The 22,664-nt window shown below is 40.2% G+C and overlaps 1 protein-coding gene across 1 annotated transcript; it reads left to right on the top strand.

Annotated features, from left to right (window-relative positions):
- Positions 1-1,266: 1,266 nt before the first annotated feature.
- On the top strand, positions 1,267-15,577 carry ELF5 (E74 like ETS transcription factor 5). The gene is given in 9 exon segments (XM_026850194.1): positions 1,267-1,275; positions 1,718-1,844; positions 9,013-9,235; positions 11,065-11,068; positions 11,515-11,563; positions 13,357-13,506; positions 14,573-14,732; positions 14,734-14,772; positions 15,373-15,577. Coding segments are annotated over 9 exon segments (966 nt in total).
- Positions 15,578-22,664: the final 7,087 nt, after the last annotated feature.

Raw genomic sequence — 22,664 nt, 5'->3', positions numbered from 1 at the left:
TGGGCCACTGAGAGGAATAAAAAAATCAGATTGGGGCCATTACAAACTTAAATTCTTGTAATCCTTTTACACAGGAGACAGGACCTGGAATCTTCATATGAATCGCCTTGTACGAATTTTCTAAAATTCTATATTGCTCACTGAATATACGGTGTTCATCCAAAAGCACGATTACACACATATACATGTATGAGGTATTCTACACTAAATCCTTTAGCAAAAATGCATAGACTTTTTGACCATATTGACTAAAATGATTAATAGTTTATATTCTCATATGTTCCATTCATAATTATTATTTATAATAAGGATGATTAGATGAAAATGTGATGTTGAAATATTACCTTGCTCTATATATGAATTCCAGTATATTAAAGGATTTCAGAAGCCTCCCAAATGTTTCCACATTCCATATTTTAGCATTGCTTTATTTAGACTAAAATCAGTGTTTTCCTTCAATGCAGTAATCTATCCATCAAAAACTTCTGAATCCTTCACATTTCTTCAGTTTATGCAGCTATTTGGACAGTTTTTGACTTTTTAATAATTTTAGACTACACATTGATACTTAATATCATCTTACTCTCCAAACCATCTCAGGTGTCTTTCTGCTAGGAATTACACAAGCTGGAATTGGTTATGAAAGGCAGAAGCAGCTTATGTTGGGACAAAAGAGCCAAAACTGGCTTGAGCAGTTTTGTTTGAAGTCTGAAAGGTAAGAAAGAGCCACAATTATGTCCATTTATGCATTCACAGCAGTGAGTCTGTGGAACATTACCAGTCTCTGCCAAACAGGAAAGCAGAAGTGAACTAGAACATAAAGAACTGTGAGTTTAAATTCCACTTAATTCTTTCCTTCAAGTCTCCTAAACCATCACGACTTCTACTAAATTTCTTATGGGAGGTCTAGGGTCTTGGGTGTTGTGAGTCTTAGTCATAAAGAACCGTGACATCCGTGCATATGTACATGTGTGATACATGTATAAGAGAAAGGGATGAGCAAAAGTTCTCTTCTGTACCTACTTCAGTTCATGTCATGAATCATGTTTTCCTCAGTCACTTGTTTCTTTCACTGAAATATTACCACTTCTCAACTACTTTGTTCTTCAGTCATCTCGCTTTTGTCGCAAGAACCTTCTTCCCTGAAGCATACAACCAGTTTTCTGCATATTATTCTCAGTTTCTAATCTCTTTTGAAAACACATTTTTTTCTCAAACTTTGTTAATCTCATGCTCTGGACTGGCTGACATCTGTGGCAGTGTTTTATGGACAAAGTGAGTAGCCTTATGATCAGAATGAAATTTTCTCATACATTTGCATGGGGACTTCCTCAAAATTTTTACCAATTATTTCATTAAACCATAATGTTAATCTCAACTACATGTTTCTAATTATTTTATGGTTTATTCCTCACTCTTATTTTTATATACATAGCTTGCATTATTAAGTTCCTAGGAATGTGTTATTACAATAATTTTTCTTGTAAATCTACCAATGGTATATTCATTAGCTGCATCGTTCCTGGAATTTCTCAGTTCCTTCCTTCACTGCAATTTTCAGAAGATCATCATTATCTTCAGCTGAAGTTTAGGTGATGCTGGGCAATGGTACCTCATAGATCCATACATAAGCAGCAAGGGAATAATGTCTGTAGCCTTATAACTTCAGTCCTTAATGTTATATTTTCATCTTCAACTAATGTATTAATATCTTAAGGTGCTGCTGGAGTCAATAACTCAGAGCACATTTCTGTCAAACACAACAGTTTGTGTTTCTCTATTGTCTTGGACAGAGTTATTTGGGACAACTGAAGATGACTACACCACCTGTGATCATCAGAAAGGTATGTAGATAGACTCCAATAGAATAAAAACATACAATGTGCAAAAACTCAGGGGTGATTTGAATTTAATTCTTTGAAGATTAATCATGCAGAAATCAGGCTAAGGATTGTGAACCTTCTGCTGAGCCTTCTTCTGTATGCATACTATTTTCTAGTCTTACCGACCTTTTCAAGTATATCACTGGCCATACAAATAAAGGTGCACAGGAAGAGTAGTAACAAGTAGTGGCTGTGGTTCTGTTATGTGTGGTGCTGAAGTGATGCTTTCCCCTCCTTTGAAAAGATGATGCACTTAATATGGACAGGAACTTCCAAAGGAGAGCATGGTTCATTAAGAGGAGCAGGATAACTGTGGCTTCAGATTCTTGACTCCTTTTTTTTACCTCATCTGCTTGAACTCCAGCATTTGTCACTGAAAACATACCCAGCACTTCAGCTCTATAACAGAGGGGTAATTTAATTTGGGAGATTTACAGTCCCTCAGATGCTCTGCAACTTTGTAATGAATAGCAGTGACCAGATACATACACACTAAACTGGCAAAAAATAGTATTCTGAAAGCCACCAGAGAAGTGTATGCCTGTAGAAATGCACCCTAATAACACAAGAGTTCCCCACTGCAGAACCTGCCAACGTTAAGCATGCAATCCTCTAACTGTGCACATGGAAACCCTATGCTTTATCAGGACATGTATCTCATGTGGGGATCCCAACTCTGAAGGAACTCATGACAAATGTCCTGATGTCAGGCGAGGTCCCTCTTCAGAAGCTTAATTAAGTGTTACTTGTCAGAAATCTTCTCCCTTCTAAACAGTTGGCTTAAATTCCTAAACAGTCCTGATATTCTTCTGTGAACAGGCTCTGAAGAGAAAGGTAGCACAAACCACTCATGTATCTGAGCCAAACTTCTGGTGAGAACTGGCAAAAAATAGGGTTTTATGCAACTTTTTTCTCTTCCAAAGTTATTTTTGTCCTTTTACATGAGAACACTGCTGGTCTTAGGGAAAAAAACCCTTTCCTGCCAAGGCACAGTTTGAGTAATAAAAACCAGAACTTTTTGCGTGGCTTCTGATGGTGCTAACCCATGACCACTGAGAGTACAGTGTTTGTTTCTATATTGCTAAATTTGACATACAAGGTAGAATATAAATCGTCTTGTTTCAACTAAATGACTGTATTTAAAGCCCTGCAGGAACTGATTTTTTTTTTTTTTTTTTTAAAAACATATCGTTTTAGTATTTGTTTTCATTCCAATTTAGAACACAATTCTAAATTTAATTTGAAATCACAGAAAGTATTCTGTTTTAGAATTTAAACATGCATTTTTAAAATATCTGATGTGATGTAATTTAAAGCTGATTTTGGATCAGTCAGAATAATAATTCTTCTTGTGCCTTAATCTTTATTATAGATTTCCCTGTTATTCAATCTTCTTCCAATTTTTAAAACAAAACCAATGCCGAATACAAAACCCACAACAGTGAAACTGAAATAATCCCAAGGGAATTTATGATACCAGCAGATCCGCATTCGCCAAAGGTAAAGCAGCTTGTTTGAGGCATTTTGACAATTTCTGGCTTTACTGCAGGCTGTTACTTGTCTACAGTGTAAGGTCTGTGACCCTACACCTGCTCAGCTCTGAATTCGTCCAGGTGAACAGTGCTGCAGCATCTGTACCCCAGCCATTATGGTAAATTGAACTCCACTTGTAGCTAAGTGCAAAGCTCTCTTGAAACAAAGAGCTTCGCTCCACAGTCAGAACTGAGTATAACTGCTCAGCAGGGATTCTTTATTCACAGCACTGGGCCACAAGTGCCACGCTTACTAACAAAACTCTCTAATATACACAAAAAGCATACATATGCATCAGATTTCTTAGAAAAGGCAGTCTTATGCTAATGGATTCTCAGAATTCATTTACATAGTTTGAGCATGTGTAGTAAAAATGGAGTGAGGGTCTTCTCCCTTCCTTAGGTGTCCCCGCAGCCGTTCTCACGCTGTCCCTTAGTGAACTTCAGGTTTCTCTCTCGTGTCCGTACATGCTCATGGAGTGACCTCATCCGTCCTTCAGCCCCCGTTTGTTCCAGCTTTGAGCACTTATCTTGATAATGGCGTCTTCTTAGGTCTTTGTTTTCTTTAGTTTCCTGCTATCAGGGATGTACTCGGGGACTTTTTCAGACTGTCCAAGGTCTGTCTTATCTTTACTCGGCAAGGAGTTAATTTTAAAACATCTTATAACTGGGTAACTGGGTAATGACTACAGAGGGTAGTTAGAAAAACGTATAAATGAAATTATATACATTGCAGTAAAATTCTGAAAAAGGGGAAAAAAAATAAAAGCTAGTAAAACATAAGTGATGTTTAACATTAAAACTAGATGTCCTATTTTACAGGTCCCTGAATATCAGCAATTTCAAGTATACTTGTAGGAGCTTCCCTTCACCCTCAGCTCTTAAGACACACGGCTTTGTGCAACAACCAGCTCAGACTGCCTCTGGCTAAGCAAAGCTGAGCTGTGGAAGTAATGAGCATTTTCTGACCAGGGTAGGAGCTATGTTTCTTTCTCCACTCGTTTCCTATTGCTCAATTTTTGATGCTTTTAGGCTTTCCAGGAGTCCTTCATGGTTGTAATAATTTCTCTCCTGAGGCAAATTTAAACCAACCTGTGAGTTCTCTTATCATTCCTTCCACAGTAGCCAAGGAGTACATTTAACATGTCTAGCACACACAAGTAAAGCCACTACTGCAGTACCATCAGCATGGCACAAGCAGCCCTTGAACAGAAAAGTAAGCACTTTGCTCTGAAGCCAGAAAAGAATCTAGGTCAGCATCATAACATTAAAGCCACACTTTCTTCTGGTGACAGTAATAGGTTTAAGGATTGTGATCCCTGTGCATTTTGAAAACCTGTTTTGCACTTGCTAGAAACAAAGTGGAGACTCAAGGTTAAACAGATGCAAAAGTGATGTCCTAGGAAGAAACTGCCTAGAAAAAAACAGATGGAGATTTACAGGCTATCATCAGGCTCAGATCCTGTGCTAGAAAGAGCACTAGTGTTTTTATGTACAAGCCCAAAGTAGTAACTTTCTATAATATTTTTTCCAAAAATGTGAAATTGTTCCAGTAGACCCGATCAGAGGCAGGGCCCTGGCTTACAGGGACCTTAGTCTGGGACAGTGCAGCAATCTCCAGGTTCCTGTGAGAAGAACTGTAGGGTTAGTTTGCCCTTACAGTTCCCACATTGGTCAGTTTAATGTTTTTGTATTTCTGGCAATCAGAATCTATCAGGATTTTTATTTGGGAGCATTCTTTTTTCTTAATACAAAGTAGAGGAAGTTAAAATCTGTGACACTAAAAATATTGTGTCATTTTCATTTCTTCTGTTTTCCAGCACTGGATGAAAAAAGGGAAAATAATATGGAAATATACAGAAATTCTGGCTTCAAAAATTAAAATGTTATGCCTAAATGAAGTGTATATTTCCCAAATGACAAGAAGGTGGGCCAGATTATATAGGAATGATCTGCTTGCCCTATATTAAAACTGTTATAAACAGACCACACAATTTTGCTGTGGCTGATACAGTATTTCCCCCCAATTTTAAGCACACATTCTATATTAGCTTGCCTGCATATGCCATGCAGAAATCACTGCATCCCAGGAAAATCTAGCTGTCTTTGATTTGGCTTGGGATCCTGAACCTGCTTGAGATTTACTGCCTTCCACAGCTTTGCTTGTCACCATCAACAAAACCACATCCCCTGCAAGGCATTTTGGTAGTGTCCCTTTAGCTACTAAGGGGACAGGAATCAAGTTACTGATTGAAACAACCTGTGCAGTCTTCGAAGACTATGTCAACAAAGGCCATTCCCTGAGGGCTGGACCCTGTCAGGCTTTAAATACCCATGCTCAAGAAGTACAAGATAGTCAGTGCTGCTGAACAGGCAGTGGAAATCACCTTAAAATGATGGAAAGGGCAAGGTCTGAATTCTGTCCTTTCTGCACCCTCAGCTACCCACCCTCATCCTGCCAGGTATCCTCCTCCCTTGCTCTCAAGTTGTAGTTTTAGGCCCATTTCTGGCATGTTCCTGTCACTGGGGGATCTACCTGTGCCCACCTTACCTTTCTGCATATCTTTTGCCCTTAGGTTTTTTATGGTGGTATAAAATTCTGCCTGCCCATTTCTTCTTCTCTAAAAGAAAACCTGAAAATCTTTTGTCGAGCCATTGGTTTTGGCTGATCTTTTCTTCCACAGTGGCATAATACCTTGGTTCATGTCCATCATTTAGAAGACAGGAAAGGTCCCTGAATACTTAACTCTGATATGAGAAATAAAAGGTGAGAGCACATACAAAGGTAAAGTCTTGGTTTCAGCACCTTTTAAATGCTCGTCATATACAACAGTACTTCAGGAGGCCCTGGAATATTAAAAAAATTAAAAATAAGAGTCTTTCCAATGCTAAAGCAGACAAGCAAACTGGATCAGATGAGTGCTGTTCCATGAAAGATGCATGCTGTGACATTTATATGACAATATAAATATTGGCAGCAAAGCTGATATTTATCACAATCAAGTCAAAGTTTCAAGCCCAATGGCCAAAATATTTCAAGGTTTTTCACTGTGCCTGTGGGATGGCAGAATAAATAGTTTTGCTTTGCTTTCATGCTGACTTAAGATAGACAAAAAATGAGCAATCCAACGCTCTTGTAAGCAAAGCCATGACCTTGTCCCATGGCTGTGTTTGCCATGGGATACAGTGAGGAGGTCTGGGCTCACTTGGTGCAGCAGCTCAGGAGTGGCCCATGGAACATGGGGCTGGCTTCACTGCCAGCCCTGCAGGGAGGCCCCACAGCCTTTTCTAAGGGGGGCTGGAGGCCGTTGGCAGAGGATTAAAAAAAAAAAAAAAAAAGCATGACTGGTTCAGAAAGAGATGAGTTCAGCCTTCTGCTTTTCTTGAACAGCTTCTGAATTTGGGATTCACGTAGAGCTCAAGCCTAATTTTAAAGCTTGCTTTTTAAAAATTTTTTGCCCTGGCAGAAGCCTAGTGAGCCTGATGCTCCCAGCATTCCCATTCTCCCCCAGGGAAGCCTTCAGACTCTGACATAGCCAGGTGTGCGCAGTCTGCACGGCTCATAAAGCCAATCCAATGTCAAGCTCATCTGATTTTCCTTTTAAATAAGGAGGTGAATAAAATCTGAGATTCAAATATCCTCAAGGTGTAGGTTCCAAAAGTCAGACCATAGCTTCTGCCCACCTCTTGCCTTTGCTGGGATGTCACAGCAGCATCTCAGCATTGAAAACACAGCATTCACTATTACATTAATTCTGTATGTGCATACATATGGAGATATTTATAGCATGGGAATGATTCATGAAAGGGACCACAAATTCCTCTGTAAACTTTTAGGACCTATAATTACAAGTATTAATAACTTTACAGAAGCCATGTAGGATGTAAGATCCATATTTCAGTTATTCTGTCACAATTTTGAACTCTTTGAATTAATTTTACTATGGAAACCGATCCAGCCTATTTGCATCATTTTGCGCCCTGAACTGGCTGTCTAGACACATACAATTCACTTGTTTTTTCACTTGTTTCACTTGGTTATCATAACCTATTTTGAATTACAACACATAAGCAATGCCTAAAATGAACTGTTCAGGATGCACTGGAAAAAATAAATAATAAATAACGGATGACTGGACTAAGACATTGTGAAGTAGAAGTCAAATGTATGATGCTGAGATGTGAAAATAAATTTAACCTTTTCTGATTTCTTTACAGTATTCTTATTCATGTATTTGATTGACTTTCTGTTGCTATTTACTGTTTGTAACTGTGCCATTCCAGTGTTATAATAAATATTACAGATAGTCAAAATCAATTTAGAATCCTTAAAACTCCTAAAGCAATAATATCTCAAGGCTGAGATTTCTGTAGCTGCTTGAGAATCTCACCTGAGAGGAATTAGTCATCTTTAAAGGCTTAAAACAATAGAAGTAAACTGAGTAACGAGTTAATGAAAATTATGATTTGAAGATGCAGACTTGAATTCTGTTTCCCCCAAATGTTATCTGAATGGATACAGAAAGGACATTCTTGCCATTACCTGTAATTCTTCCAATCATCAACATAAGAAGACTGCAAGATCAGACCTTCTCATGCATGTGTCAGCCTAGCTCACAGAAAGAAAAAGCAGAGCTTTTCGAAGAGTGTGCCCGTCACTATAAGCCCAAGCAGCTTCAGTAATAGGAGCCTGTATTTCTATCTCAGAGAAAAAGTGTGTGAGTCACAGATTACGCTTGTGAGCTACAGCATATACATTTATCATACCAGACCTAGAATTTACATCAGTAATAGTTAAAACATGTTTTTTATAGAATGAAACACAATGTTTGTTGCAGGTTTCCACACATCTTTCTGGTAACTGCATTGGTAAGGAGATAAGCCTGTTAAAAAATTGGGCATTTAATTGGCAAGTAGTTTTAGGTTACAATTGATTGTCAGGTTTACTTAGAAGCTCTTCCACTCTTCCTTTGACCTGTGAGAAATATTTCTCCAGTGAAGATAAGTGTGTTAAGAGTAAGACATTTTTCATTTTCTAATCTAACAAAAAAATATTCCCTATGACAAAATTAACAACATTATTTTAGATGAAAGGAGCAAAAGAACTTGCTGGAATTATGAGAAAAATAATAATAAATTAATGGTATTTAGCCATCTGCCACAGAGTGTAGTTAGGTGTCTTTGAATGAGAGTACTTTCACATCTAAGACCCGAGGTTATTTTAGCCTAGGAACACACCACTCCTTTTTATCACAGACTGTTAAGTTCTCACAAGTTCTGTACTCTGATCTCTTTAAAATTTTTTGAATTCCATTTTAAGAGGTGCATTTTCTATTTTTTCACATGTAAGCACTTTCTCTTGAAATGCCTCACACAATTAATGTGAATATTTAAAATACAAAAGCCTGTGACAATAGGAGACAGAAAACCACAAAAGGCAGGGTCTGATGTGTTCTAGAGGAATAAGGAAGGAAGACTGCAGTCATAAGAGAAGAAGGAAGAGGGATAAGTTTTCCTTCAAATATATGCTTATTAAAATGAAGTGCACTGTAAGCTTTGCATTGCAATGTTCCTCTTTCTTGTCAACTGTGTTGTAGATTCTTATTCTTCCTGGACATCCATCCACCCAGAATACTGGAGAAAGTGCAATGTCTGTGAATGGTTGCAGTTTTGCTGTGACCAGTAAAAACTGGATGCCAACTGCATTTCCTTTTCCCACTTTAAAATCAGCAGCTTACAGTTGTGCATTATGACCCAGGAACACTTCCTACATGTCATTTGTGGCAAATACTTGTATTTTATCTTACAGAATATGAAGATGTATGGTTAGTATCGCAGAAATCAAATGCAAAACAAAAAGCATTGCGTTTTTGTGTGAATTTCATGTTAACAGAAAATGAGGGACCCACAGCCTTGAGCACTGAAGAAAGGCAAAACCCAGGGGCAGCTTAGATACTGCATTGAGAAGCACACAGAAATAGGGCAGGAAGAAGACCAGCTCAGTGCGACTTTGTGCTTCACAATCCCACGCAGACCAGGCTCGTTTCTGTGAGCCAGTCAAACCTCCAAACAGATCCCAAGCACTGCTCTCTCCTTGGCCTTTCTACTGAAACTGGTCAGTTGGCATCATCCAGGTTTATATCCTGACTGGATACAGAAAGCCGTAACACATTGTTATTCCTGTAACTCAAAGTCATGAAGGTTGCTCTGCTTCTTAAAGAGTAAGCAAGAAGTTTTCTTTTATGGGGTTATTAACACTGCAGTACACACTGCTAATCCACCTCATTAGTGGTATGCTTAGTGATGTTCTTGTATGGAAACAATTTTAATTTACAATTTTCAACCTTGTCTTGGAAGATATATTACTGCTTAAATGAATTTAGGTTCAAAAACTATTTTATTGACAGTTTTTTCTAAGGGAAATAGTGAAATCTCTGCTGCAGACACCCTTACTCTATATTCACTCTTCCCCAAAGACTACTAGTGTGTACCCCAAGCTAGGGTAATTCCACAAGGGTCCATTGTGAGGTTATGAGCAAGAGAGTTTCCACTAAGCAGGGAGATTCCGAAGGTCATTGCCCTATGCTCTAGCAATGAGAAACTGAGGAGCATTTCAGCTGCTTGGAGCCCTCAATGGCTCAAGCCTTCTCTGGCTTAGGGGAGTATTTAACCAAACTGGAGCCACAGGGCTGCTGTAAAAGAACAGAAGTCTTGGGCGTGCAAGTCCTGGAGGGTCCTGAGGGAGCTGTCACTGCCAGCAGCTCCTAATGGCAAGCAGCTGCTGGGCTACATGTGCCGGAGCTTGGCCACCTCACCCACCTCAGCTGCCCAGGGGAGAGCGGCTGGTGAGGCACAGGGACCAGAAAGGGAGGGGGCGACAGTGGAGGGTGACCTGGTACATGGTGACCATGGAGTGGGGGAAGGCTGAAGCGGAAAGGAACAGGAGCACTGAGATACTGGGAAGAGCAGGGACAGGGCAGTGCCTAAGAAAATATGTGGATAAGCCTTATCAAAATGAAGTAGGGTTGTGCAGTGACTGAGACTGTGGTCACTAGGACGGGTAAGACTGGGAGAGGTGAGAAAGACTGGAGGCTCCTGGAAGAACAGAAGAACCCTGTGTTTTAGGCTGGCACTGCTCTCCTGTGGGACTGTCATCTCTGTCTTCCACCCAGTATTCCTGTATCATGTCAGACAGGTCATTCAGAGGTCATTCAGAGGGAGATTATTGAATGCAGGAGATAAGGATGTTATTAAGGGAGATAAGGATGTTATTAAGGGAATTAAAGAATACAGAGCTGGGGAGAAAAGCTCATTAATAAAATGAACATTTATAGTCAGTGCAGAGATTGAACGCTTGGCAGTAAATTTAATACAACAGCTCGTGCATATCCACTTTTATGAACTGCACAAGGCCTGTGAGGAAAGGCAGTATGTAGTCCAGTAATTCAAGACCTTGCCACAACATACCAATGGACCAAACTATGGCTGCACAAGCAGGCTTCATTCTGTCTTTTCCCAACTTTGCATGCCCAACTCACAACATGAATTAAGTTCATTGAAAGCAGATTTGTATGTGCAACGCATTTATTTATGAATGTAATGACTCCTTTAAAAGGTGATGCTGTCCTACTAAAACAGACAAGATCCAGCCATGTGAAGATCTGATTTCCAGCAGTAGAGATGATTTTCGCTTAGAGGAAGGAGGCAGGGAAGACTGCAGGAGTAGTTTTAAAGGGACAGGGGCTGAATGAGAAAGGACCAACTAAGTGTAAAGAAAGGGAAAGAAACTGTGATATAGATGACAGCAAAAAACAAATGGAAAGGGACCAGAGGGAAAGGAAACTTAATACATGTGAAAAAAATCCCAAAAGTTAAAAAACCCCCCAACCCTCAGACATAGTCAGAGTAGTGGGAGAGACAAATAATTTTAGCAGCAGGTAAGTTGAAAACTTACTTCATGGATTTATAGTCTGCATGTTCTTTACAACTTCTGTTCTGAACTACATTAATAAGCAAAGCTGCAAAGGGCCAGGACTTGGCTTTAAACTTCAGTTCAGAAGTTATTCTTGTGAACACTGGGTTATGTTTTTCCCTTTTAGGCATTTCTTTTTTTTACTGGTGCAGAAGAAACAAAGCCATCCAAGGACTGTAAGTCAGCTTGTTTGTACATAATATTCTCCACTCAACAGGAGACACTATATTCAAAGCTTAGCAATATTTAGCAGTTCAAGACATTTCTAAAAATGAAAAAAAAAATATCCAGGCCATTTAAATACTTCTTCTCTAATGTTTATCTTGAAATATCTGCAGTATGTAGAGAAGTAGTGATTAGCAGAGATCCCAACATTTCTGAATTGGTATTTTGAAGAGAAGCAGGATCCCAGGAGGCTGTGTACATTCACTGAGGCTGCAAGCCAGGTACTGAGCAGAGCAAAGATGTTCTTTTGTCCATAGATTCCAAAACGGCAGAAGCACAGCTTCATTTCCATGAGAATGCTTTGAATTTTTGTGGGAGGTAGTATGGTGGACTAATACACAGTCAGAAATACAGATCCTGTTGATCTTAAACACCGTTGAGCTTGTTATTTATCTGCTGAGGAGGCAAATGGGTAAAAGTAGCAAAATATCAGGTGTCTGATTACATCTAGACACAATCAGAATATTCTGTGGTCACTTGGTTCTGTGGTCACTAGCATTAACCAGCACTAATAATCTAATAACTCTTGATGGGCTCTGGGACATTAGTGCTGCTGGCTGAATTTACCTGAATTCTACATTAGGATTTAGGCAATTTGGGATACTCCCTTGGTCAAACCCTTCAGCCAATAAAAGAATACTGAACAAATTCATCGATATGAAAAGAAGCAGTCAAAAAAAAAAAAAAAAAAAAAATCCCAAAAAAGAATCCCAGAATACTGTTTTACCAATTCTAGCTGATGCTCTTCTGGGCCAGCAGCAGACTCTGAATACGCTATGAAACCTTCATAACTGAAAGCATAAGGCCTTCAGGTAGCCCTGCATGTACACAGACATCTTGCTTCCATCTTTTTGTGAGTATTATGGTTTCACATGCAGCAAAATAAACTCTTAGAGGTCAGCTCTTAGAAACATAAACACAATGGGATATAAGAATATAAAACTAAAGCCCATTTTCACAAAAGTTCCCCTATTTTGTTATTTTTAGCCCACTGCCATTTATCCAGTAAAATGGATTTGTGGTTCTTCACTTTGTAGTCACTCCCACAGGATGTCACAGATGATCACCCTTCTCGCTAGATGTGTACCAAGCAGATACAATTTTTTTGTAACCACTGGAGTGGTAAAACACCAGAACAGGTTGCCCAGAGAGGTACTGAATGCCCCATCCCTGAAACATTCAAGGTCAGGTTGGATGGGCTCTGAGCAACCTGATGTAGCTGAAAATGTCCCTGTTCATTGCAGGAGCTTGGACTAGATGACATTTGTAGGTCCCTTCTGACCCAAGCTAGTCTATGATTCTGTGGTTGCATACAAGTGTTGTTAGCAGACTTTGATAATCATTCCAGTTGCTGTCATTCATTATCCTCTTCTAATTGTTGTCTGCACTATTACAATACTGAGACAGACAGTGCTGAAGTGTTGGTCCCCTCTGCAAGCATGTTGTCTGCTGAGGCCATTTTGACTTTTTAGAAGCACTGCACATCACTAAGCCAAGAAATCTGCTGGCTGCACATAGCAGAAGGGTACATTTCATCCATGCACACCATGCACCAAATTCCACATACCTACAGAATCCAAGTATTTTGAACAGAGCATTGACAAAAAAAGTCATGTTTTGTTGTGCTGCAATCCATACAGCTGGGTGTTAATTATTCACTTGGGTTTACCTTGTGCTAGAGCTTTATTAAAGAGATAGTAGCTCACAGTCCCACTTTGACTTCATGTTCATGGCGTTTGAATAGATGACCTTTTGACCAAGTTGCCGCCAGACTCAGGAGTTCCTTCTTCACTTCTCACCATGTTATTCTGCTGTTCAGTCCCACCCTGAGATAAGGAAGGCATGAGGGCAGGTAACATCAACGGCCAAGACAGTCACAGTCGTGATAGAACAAGTACACATCAGAAACTCAAACCTGGAGTTAAGATTACACAGGTTATGTTGCTCTAATTCTCCAGCTACATGTGGTTATCAAAAGAAACTTTAACAACACCACAAACAAATAAAATTTCACGGAGGTTTGGCTTTTAAGTTCTGCCAGCTCTCATGATTTGATCATGAGACTTGAGGTACGAGGTACTTTTCTTAAAGCCACATTTCCTTTTCTGTTTACCTTTTGAAAGGGCTTCTTGCTATTTTAGTGGAAGAGTTACTGGAAAAACATAAGCTGAAAATAACCAAAAGATTTTAAATGCAGGAAAACAAATAAGAAACCCCAAATATTTTTATAATTGTCGTTATTCTTATGTTGCTCTCAGAATTTGTGTGGGTGTGTGTGGGGTCTGACATTATTTTTAAATGCTTGTGATCAGTGTTGGGATTGAACATTCATTTAATTCCCAGCAGCTTGATTAGCTAGTAACTAATCTGAAGTTAAAGAAATAGATGCATCTAACAGTTCTGCTGGCTTGTTTATTTAAGCCCCATTATTTCTACAACATCTGATGCTAAAACAAACTTTTGAACTGACTTGTAATAACAGAGGAGATCTAGAAATGATGGGAAATAGGCTTTAAAACTCCTCATATTATTGTCTCATTTTCAGGCAAGCCAATGTTTGTTGCAATCTTTCACTTAAAACACTTTAACTTGAAAATTACTTTCAAAACTTCAAGTTAAATACTGTGTTGAAGTCATTGATGACCTGGAACAGAAACTATGAATGATATAAACTTTGCAAGACAGTAAAATTCACTAGTTTCTGGAGTAAAAAAACAGACTCTACCATCACAGGTATTTGCATGACCCTTTTTTTTTTTTCTTTTTTTTTTTTTAAGGCAAGTAGTTTGGATCCAGTTACAGAGGAGCAATGCACAAAAATTTTGAAAGCTGAATTGAGATAAGTGCAATTGGTTTGTGAGGTTGACAACCTGATAACAAACTGTAAATACAACTATGCCTTAGTACTTTGGCATGAGTAATAAAACATGAACTAAATATCTGTCTTCTTCCTGTTCAAGACTTGCAGAATTCTCATTTGTGGGAATTTGTAAGAGATTTGCTCCTTTCTCCTGAAGAAAATGGTGGCATGCTGGAATGGGAAGACAGGGGACAAGACATTTTTTTGGTTGTTAAATCAGAAGCTTTGGCAAAGATGTGGGGACAAAGGAAGAAAAATGACATATGAAAAATTGAGCAGATCTCTCCGATGAGTTAACAGGCAACAGGGCTCCTCATTTCAGTTGACTTCTACCTCAGCATCCATTTTTCAGAACAATCTTGAAAACTTAGGGGGGTGTGGGTGTGTGTTGGGGGGTGGTAGGTGCAGGGTGTCTGGTTATTTTCTTCATGTTTATTCTATAGATCGTGAAATAGAACCCAGTTTCCTTTGTTTCTAAACAGTAACACAGGGCTAAATGTAAACCAGTAGAGTTGTAACTCTACTGATGACAACAAAGCTGTCACACTTTACCTCAGTTGAGAATTTTGCCAAGTGACCACTCACAGAATGACCCTTTTTGCTGGAGCAGTAACACTGGCAAACTTCTGAAACTGTGGTAATCTAACAGGAAAAATATAACCAACCAAAGAACACATTTCTTTGTAATTCTTTCATTTTTCAAACACTGGAAGGCATACCCACGGCACATGGGAAATTTTAAAGCTCCTTAAAGTCAGAAGAGTAATTTAACAGTGAGGATCCCTCTGACTGTGAAGAACACAGTGACTCTGTGAGTTCTGCTGCAAGTCCATGTAAAGAACTCCTCTAGTGTGACTTATACTGCTTTCTCCACTGCTTTGTTTCTTTTCACCCCTGCAGTTACTATTATAAAATCGGCATTTTGGAACGAGTGGACAGAAGGCTGGTGTACAAGTTTGGAAAGAACGCCCACAGATGGCAGGAGAACAAGTTACGAACTGCCCCATGCTTCCTTCTCAGCACAAAACATGCCACAGCCTGGATGATCCAGCTGCAATGGACACGAGAGGGGGATTTTTTCCACTCCCTCTCTCCCCTCTGCTAGTCTGGACAAATTCAAGAGGCAGACTAGAGCAACAAAAACAGCACTTGAATTTTGGAGTGGCCCTCCCCTTTCTGCCAAGCATTATGTCCTAGTATACCTTTAGGAATATTCTTGCTGTTGCTCAAGAGATGAGGATTAGTTTTCATATTTAAAACCTCCCTGTCTTTCCCTGTCTCAGCCAGTATGTCCACTGAGAAGCATTAAATCCCTCCCTGTTTCACTGCCATTTAAAAGGGATTGTTTCAGAACATTTCTCAGTTAGGTTCCTACACTTTGGAAGAACATAGAATAGTTTTTGTCATTTCATAAGAAAACCACTTTTCTGACACATTCTACCCTAAACCATTGCATTTCTCAGATATGCTAGAAATCTGTACGTTGTCCAAAATGAACAGTTCAGTCCTCTCTATTTCCCTGGATTTAGTATGTCCAGACAACCTAGTTAACAAAGAAATTCCTTCCAGTACTTAAAGAGGGCCTACAGGAAAGGTGGGGAGGGACTCTCTGAGGCAGTGTAGGGATAGGAGGAGAGGTAATGGTTTTAAACTGAAAGATTAGATGTAAGGAAGAAATTCTTCCCTGTGAGGGTGGTGAGGCCCTGGCACAGGTTGCCCAGAGCAGCTGTGGCTGCCCCCTCCCTGGAAGGGTTCAAGGCCAGGTTGGACGGGGCTTTGGGCAACCTGGGCTAGTGGAAGGTGTCCCTGCCTGGGGCAGGGGGGTGGGACTGGATGGGCTTTAAGGTCCCTTCCAACCCAAACCATTCTACGATTCTACAATTCTGTGATTCTATGAAATAAAACTCTATGCTGAATTATTTATCAAACAGCTACCTTCTTTGGCTACTAACTTCATCCTGATGTATTTGGGGTTTTTGAACCTAAAGAGTTCAAATTGCAATGGATAACACAATATCAATTCTGTTATTTGGCAGAATAAATATAATTTTTATTATAAATAATTTTGAGGGAAAATATTCATTTCTGTAAAATCCAAGTTAACTTTCTACAAATTCTCATGCATAGAAGTCTGAATTTTCCTTCCATTGTCTGTTAAGAAGGTGAATTCAAGTCATTTTTGCATTTGGAAGAATACAGTTGTACATACACCAATAAAAATTAATGTGCAGTAAGTGCCTTCAGCTGCTGCATATATCAACTTTACAATAAGATTGGTTAGAATGAAAGGTGGCATATGAAAATTCAATTGCAGTTTTTTGAAGCATCATAGCTGTTCGGTAGTTTTATAGGAATTGTTTAGAGGATATCTAATCCCCCATTTTAGTCTTTTCACTGTGATGTGTAGCTGGGCAGCATTAGCCCAGGGCTAGTACAGACCAGGTGCCCCCCGGTCACAGCTGCCCCAGCACAGAAACCCCAGCCCCAGTGCTCCTCTCCTAAATGCCTTCAACCCCTGAGCACGCTGCATTAATTCTGCACAAAGTTGTTGTACATCTGATTAACTACTAGGCTGAGCACACAACATAAAACAGCTTGGGAGGGAGTAGTCTGTTTCAGTCCAGTTTAGAAAGAACCTGATAAAAACCTGAAGGAGTCTTAAAAAGGGTCAGCTGGTGGAAAATTGTTCCTGTTGCAACTTTAATAGAGCTAAAATAATTTATTCCAATCAGGTCTGCACATGATTTCAACCAGGTAAGGTTACTCAGTTGTTGCCCCTGTGGCCATAAATGTTATGTACACTGAAGTTATAACATAAATATAATGAAGTTATAACATAAATGTTATGTACACTGTTATGTACACTGAAGCAACTTAATAGAGTCCTCCCCCAGCAGATCATGCTTTCATTTCTAAGACTGAAGTACCACAGTAAAATGTACAGCTTCATTCATCATATGGTGCCCCCCTGTACCACTGAAGCATCTATGCACAACAGAATAAAGATCCTAAATGTCTCTAACTGTGGAAGCCATTTACCTACCAACAGTGAAAGTGCCAATTCAAGAGGCAGTTCTTTAAATGCAGAGACAGATTGCAAAAACTTGGAATCAACCTTAGCATCGTTACTGAGGAGCTCCACTGAGAAACACTACACCTTTTATATCCTGAGGCCTACCGTCCTAAGCTGATGAAAAGCACAAAGTGAGGCACAAGCAACACTATGATTCCTTCACAGAGCATGTAATTCTGTACCAGAATATACCTGTCATTTGGGATTTTCTCTTGCAAAGATGCATCTATGCTGAAATATGGCTTTTCAAGAGAAAGTCTGGCTATACTGCATAACAACATAGAATTTTATACTCTGCAGTGAAATCTGAGCTCAGCCTGCATTTTGCCAGGTTTGAAGACAGAATTGAACCCAGATGTCAGACTTTCCACATGCCAGAAAAGTGCCTTAATGTGTTTCAGCAATAAAAGGTACACATTTTACTGACTGGAGAAAAGATTTCAGCCGATTGGTTATGCCTCTAGACACCACATTAAAAAAAGGAGTGTAATCCTGGAATTTGGGAATGACCAATTCCCACCCCCACCCACTTCTAGCCCAGTGGAAATTTGGAGGCCAAGGACTGTGTTACAAACCACAGCACCAACTGGCACTAATGGGAAGAACCTCAGCTCCCGTGGCCAGTTTGCCAGCCCACTCCAGCAAATTCTGGCAAACCTTAACAAAACCCCACTGAAGGTTATTACTCAGCTACCTTCTGTTACAAATTGCAGTATGGGCATTGCAAATTGCTTCTTCAAGCTTGGGGAAAAAATATTAGACTTCTGCTCCATTCAGTAATGTATTTGAAGATGCACTCTACAAGCTCAGTGGACAGCAGCTTTGAGTGGTCTGATGTTGAACAGCATACTTTGAAAGGTCAGACCTTTTTCCTGGAGATACAAGGTGAAAAATGTGCACATGTTCTAATGACATCATAACATTCAGTGACATTGTCTCCAATTACAGACAATAAATAGGAAGAATTATTTTATAGACATTTCTTATTATACAAACTATTCAAGTTCTTCTTACAGACAAAGTATATTTTAACGGCAATGTTATTTCCGTTCTTTTGAGGTATTTTAGTAAGCAAGGCTATAATGTAATTATAGTATTGCAGATGTGTGCTGTCACTTCCAAGAATATAAAATTGCTAAAACCAAGTTTTTAAGTAAGATTTAATTTGGACTGAATGTTGAATTTAGAGTGACACTCTCACACTGATGATTTTCCAAATCCTACTTTTTTATGTAAACAAAACATTAAAATTACTAAATGGAACAGTCTCAGAAAAAAAAAGTATGCTATTTATCCAGTCATAAATATAAGTGATTTATCCTGTAAAGGAGTAAGACTTAGCAACACCTTGAGGTGATCTTTTCAGCACTACTTAATCCAAAGAGTTTGAGTATAGGTACAGTTGTCATGTAAACATTAGAGAATTTTTAATCTGAAATGGTAAGTCAAATCAGCGTGGGAACAGAGAGGACTTTCATTTCTCACCTCCAGACACATGCGTGGATGTTCTCCCAGCCCAAACCCTCCACAACATATGGGAGATCCAATAAGGAGAAGGCAACAGGCCTCCTGCTCACCTGTATATTGATTTTAGCAAATAACTTTGACATCTGCACAAGTATTTGCAGGGAAGGGAGAAGGAGAAAATTAAGATCTGCCTATACTGTTTCACAGCAGGATAGTTTTACTTCTGCATTGCTGCCACTGAATGTCTCCAGGACATCACTCAGCTCCCTGCCACCCACTCAGCAGCGCCTGCTTGCTCTTGAAATCTCATCACAGGTCCCATGCTCCCCAGCCAAGTGCAATTTTTGTCAGAAGATGCTTATACAGGGTCCTGAAGCAATCAATTATTCTCTCATCCATAGAAAAGCAGAAACACAGAACAGCAAGTCTGAGAAGTACAGGCCACCTTCTATGTCATGCCTTTGAATGTACAGCATCTACAGAGTCCTTTGCACTTCCAGAGGTGTGAAGAAGATATTTCCATCCACATCCATAAAAAAAATTCAAAAAGTTAAAAAACCTCACCAAGTGTTTTAGTTCTATTACGTTATTCAATACAGAAAGTACAGTTCCTGGGCTACATCAGTGAGCACGGCACAGTGTGATATCCAGCATGATGTCACAACTGAATATTTCTTACATTAAAAGACATTAATTTTATTCTGAATTTACTCTGGTATTGCAGTGGGACCACTAACAGTGCAATTCTTCTTTTCACATTCTTAACAGCCATTTAAAAATCAGTTAATGATCTGCAACACTGGGATGATCCAGCAGAGGCTACAGTTGAGCTAAAAGAGCTGTGTGCTGGGCAAAGCTCAGCTCTCTACCAAAACACGCAAAATCTGTGAGCTTTCAGTGTTTTTAAAATCAAACCATTTTAAAGAACTAATGATTAAAAGACTCTGTGACCTACTGCCCTGCTCTAAGAGTGGTTTCTTTCTGTCCCCTTTTTACAAAGAGAAATTATATTTATAAATAATACAAAGCTGGGTTTTATATTTATAAAGCTGTTTCCTAGTGCAATCAATACTTTTGCATCCAAATGTATGTACTAAATCTGTCCCATCAGTGCTGCCTTGGAGGAAGAAAAGCCTCTAACTATAGATCTTTACTCTCCCCTTGCCCTAATAGGCCCCAACCTTAACCCCTAACTGTAAACCTAATCCTAATCTTACTGTAACACTAAACCTAATAGCCCCTAACACTTATCTAAAATCAGCAGGCCCTAACTCAAACACTAATGGACTCTAAACCTAGCCCTAACTCTAACTTTAATGAACCTGACCCTAGCCCTAATGGACCTAACACTAACGGTCTTAAGTCTAACCCTAACAGGCACTAACCATAAGGCTAAACCAAACCCTAATGGCTCTAAAAATAACCCTTACCTTAACCCTTATTAACTTGAACCCTAACCCTAAGGGACGTAAAATTAACCTTTGCCATAACCCTAAATGTCACCCTAACACTAAATCTAATAGGCCCTAACCCTAAACCCAACCTTAATGCTGAACCAAATAGAGCCTAACAATAAACCAAAATCAGTATGGCTCTATCCCTAATCCAGACCTCTAACTCCCACCCTAACCCTAAGCATAGTCCTTCAACCTATCCAGAGCCTAAATTCAAAAGATAAAATCTCCTGTTTTTCCACAAAGAAGGTGCAGGTACTGAAATACGTTGCTGTCCCTCACCTTCCATTAGCAGCCTATTCACAACTACACCAACACCGGTGCTCTGTGCTTGCTCTACCACCTAAACTTATTTCTCACCAGAGCCCAGCACCAAAACTGGTAGCCACCACCTAGGCCTCCCACACAGAAGTGGCCAGTAATAAGGGCTGTTTGTAGCACTCAATATTCTTTTGCAGCAAGTTCACAGTCTTACTAGTACCAGAGCTCTGGGCTTGTTCTGACAGCTAATGATCTCCCTCACATACTGCCCGAGGCAGAGCCCAAGTCCAAAAGAACAAACCTCCAGCAAGCATTCCCAAGCAGAAGCAGGAAGAACTGAAAGCTTTTCCTTGCTCTCCATTTTTCTTGGCAGATCCACCAATGCCGAGGCTCTGCATTTGCTCTACTACCTAACTTTCATTTTTACCTACCTTACCCTCATCAAGAATAACATTATGGATTGGCACTGCGAGGTGCCTACATTCACCAAAGGCACTTGGAGGCATCTGTAGCACAGTTGAAAGCTCCCTTCCACCTTTGAGCAGCAGCAAGGTGTACATGGATGCCCAACCCACCCTTCAGATTTCTCAGGGCTTTGCCTGAACCCACCAAAAGGCTCTTGGAAGACCGTGGTGCGCATCAGAGGGCTATCATAGATCACTGGAGGTGGCTCACTGCTAGGGTTAGGTTTAGGGTTAGGTGTACAGTGAGGCTAGGCATTCAGTCAGATGGAGAACAGGACACTCTGAGGTCTTCTGATAGAAAAGAAAGGCACTCAGATGTTGTGGGTAACAGTGAATTGTAGAGGGGTCTCTTTACATCAATGCAAGAGCATTGCTCTCAAGACAATGCTTTAGTGAATGACACTCAGGGAAGATGGAATGCCCTGAGAGATACTTGGATGCTTTATCTTCCCTCAAAGGCCACCTGGTGTCTCTTGGACTGTTGCTTTTCCCAGTAACAGCAATGAGCACCACCCTGGCAAGCACTGTAGGCATTCAGATGTCTCACTGACAGGTACACAGAGAAAGCTGAACCATCCTGGAGGTCACTCGCAGTACCCCAGACAGCATGCAAGAGTACTCAGTGGCCCCTGGATTTCACCAAAAAGCACTGGTATGTTCCTCAGCTCTCACAAGAAGGCATTTGGAGGTTGCCAAACAGACCTCAAGACACTCAACGGAGTCTGGATAGAACACAAAGCACCCTAGGACGTGCACATAGAGCGCAGAACAGCACCCAGAAAGTAATCAATGGCTCAGACATCAGTGAAATGCACTTGGGAGATTTCAGGCTAGATTAAAAGGTTACCATTGGACTCTAGACTGCTCTGAAAGGATCCCAGGGAACCTGAACTGCACTGAAATGCACTCAGGGTGTGAGAGCCTAGAAACCAGGCCTGTGAAAAACTAAGACAAAGAGCCTGGGAAAGCAAAAGTTGAGGCTGATTGAAGATTTGCCTCAAACACTCGCAAGACAAAACCATGAGTCACAGGGTGCTTTCTGTGGAGGCCGAAGCTGATAACGCTGCCCGATGTATCTGGGGGAGAGAGCCCTGTGGAGACGGGACGGCTCTGCTCTGGGGCACCTGGGCAGATTTCAAGGGCCATGTGTCCGGTGAATGAACTTTGCTTCATTATCCACGAAATGCATATTAAAGTTAACACCCCTCAATATGCTAACGAGGGCTGTCATGATCATGCTAGTGACATCATCCCATGAAACACCTGACCCCTCCCTGTACATGGGATACGTAGGTCTGTGGTTCGACCTAGGGGACGGACCCAAGGAAAGTGGGTATAAATCAAAGGGGAGAAGAAAGGTCTCTCTCTCTCTCTCTCTCTGCCCCTCTCTCTACCCCTTCCCCCCCGCCCCCTGGCCGTCTGGAGAGAGCAGTGAAGCAAAGACGACGGATGCCAGCGAAGAAGATAGCTGCC

Source organism: Athene cunicularia (assembly GCF_003259725.1).
Source record: "Athene cunicularia isolate RWA chromosome 5 unlocalized genomic scaffold, athCun1 chr5_part2, whole genome shotgun sequence".
Classification (NCBI taxonomy): Eukaryota; Metazoa; Chordata; class Aves; order Strigiformes; family Strigidae; genus Athene; species Athene cunicularia.
Note: the sequence above shows the minus strand (reverse complement) of the source record. Positions and strands in the feature narration are given on the sequence as shown.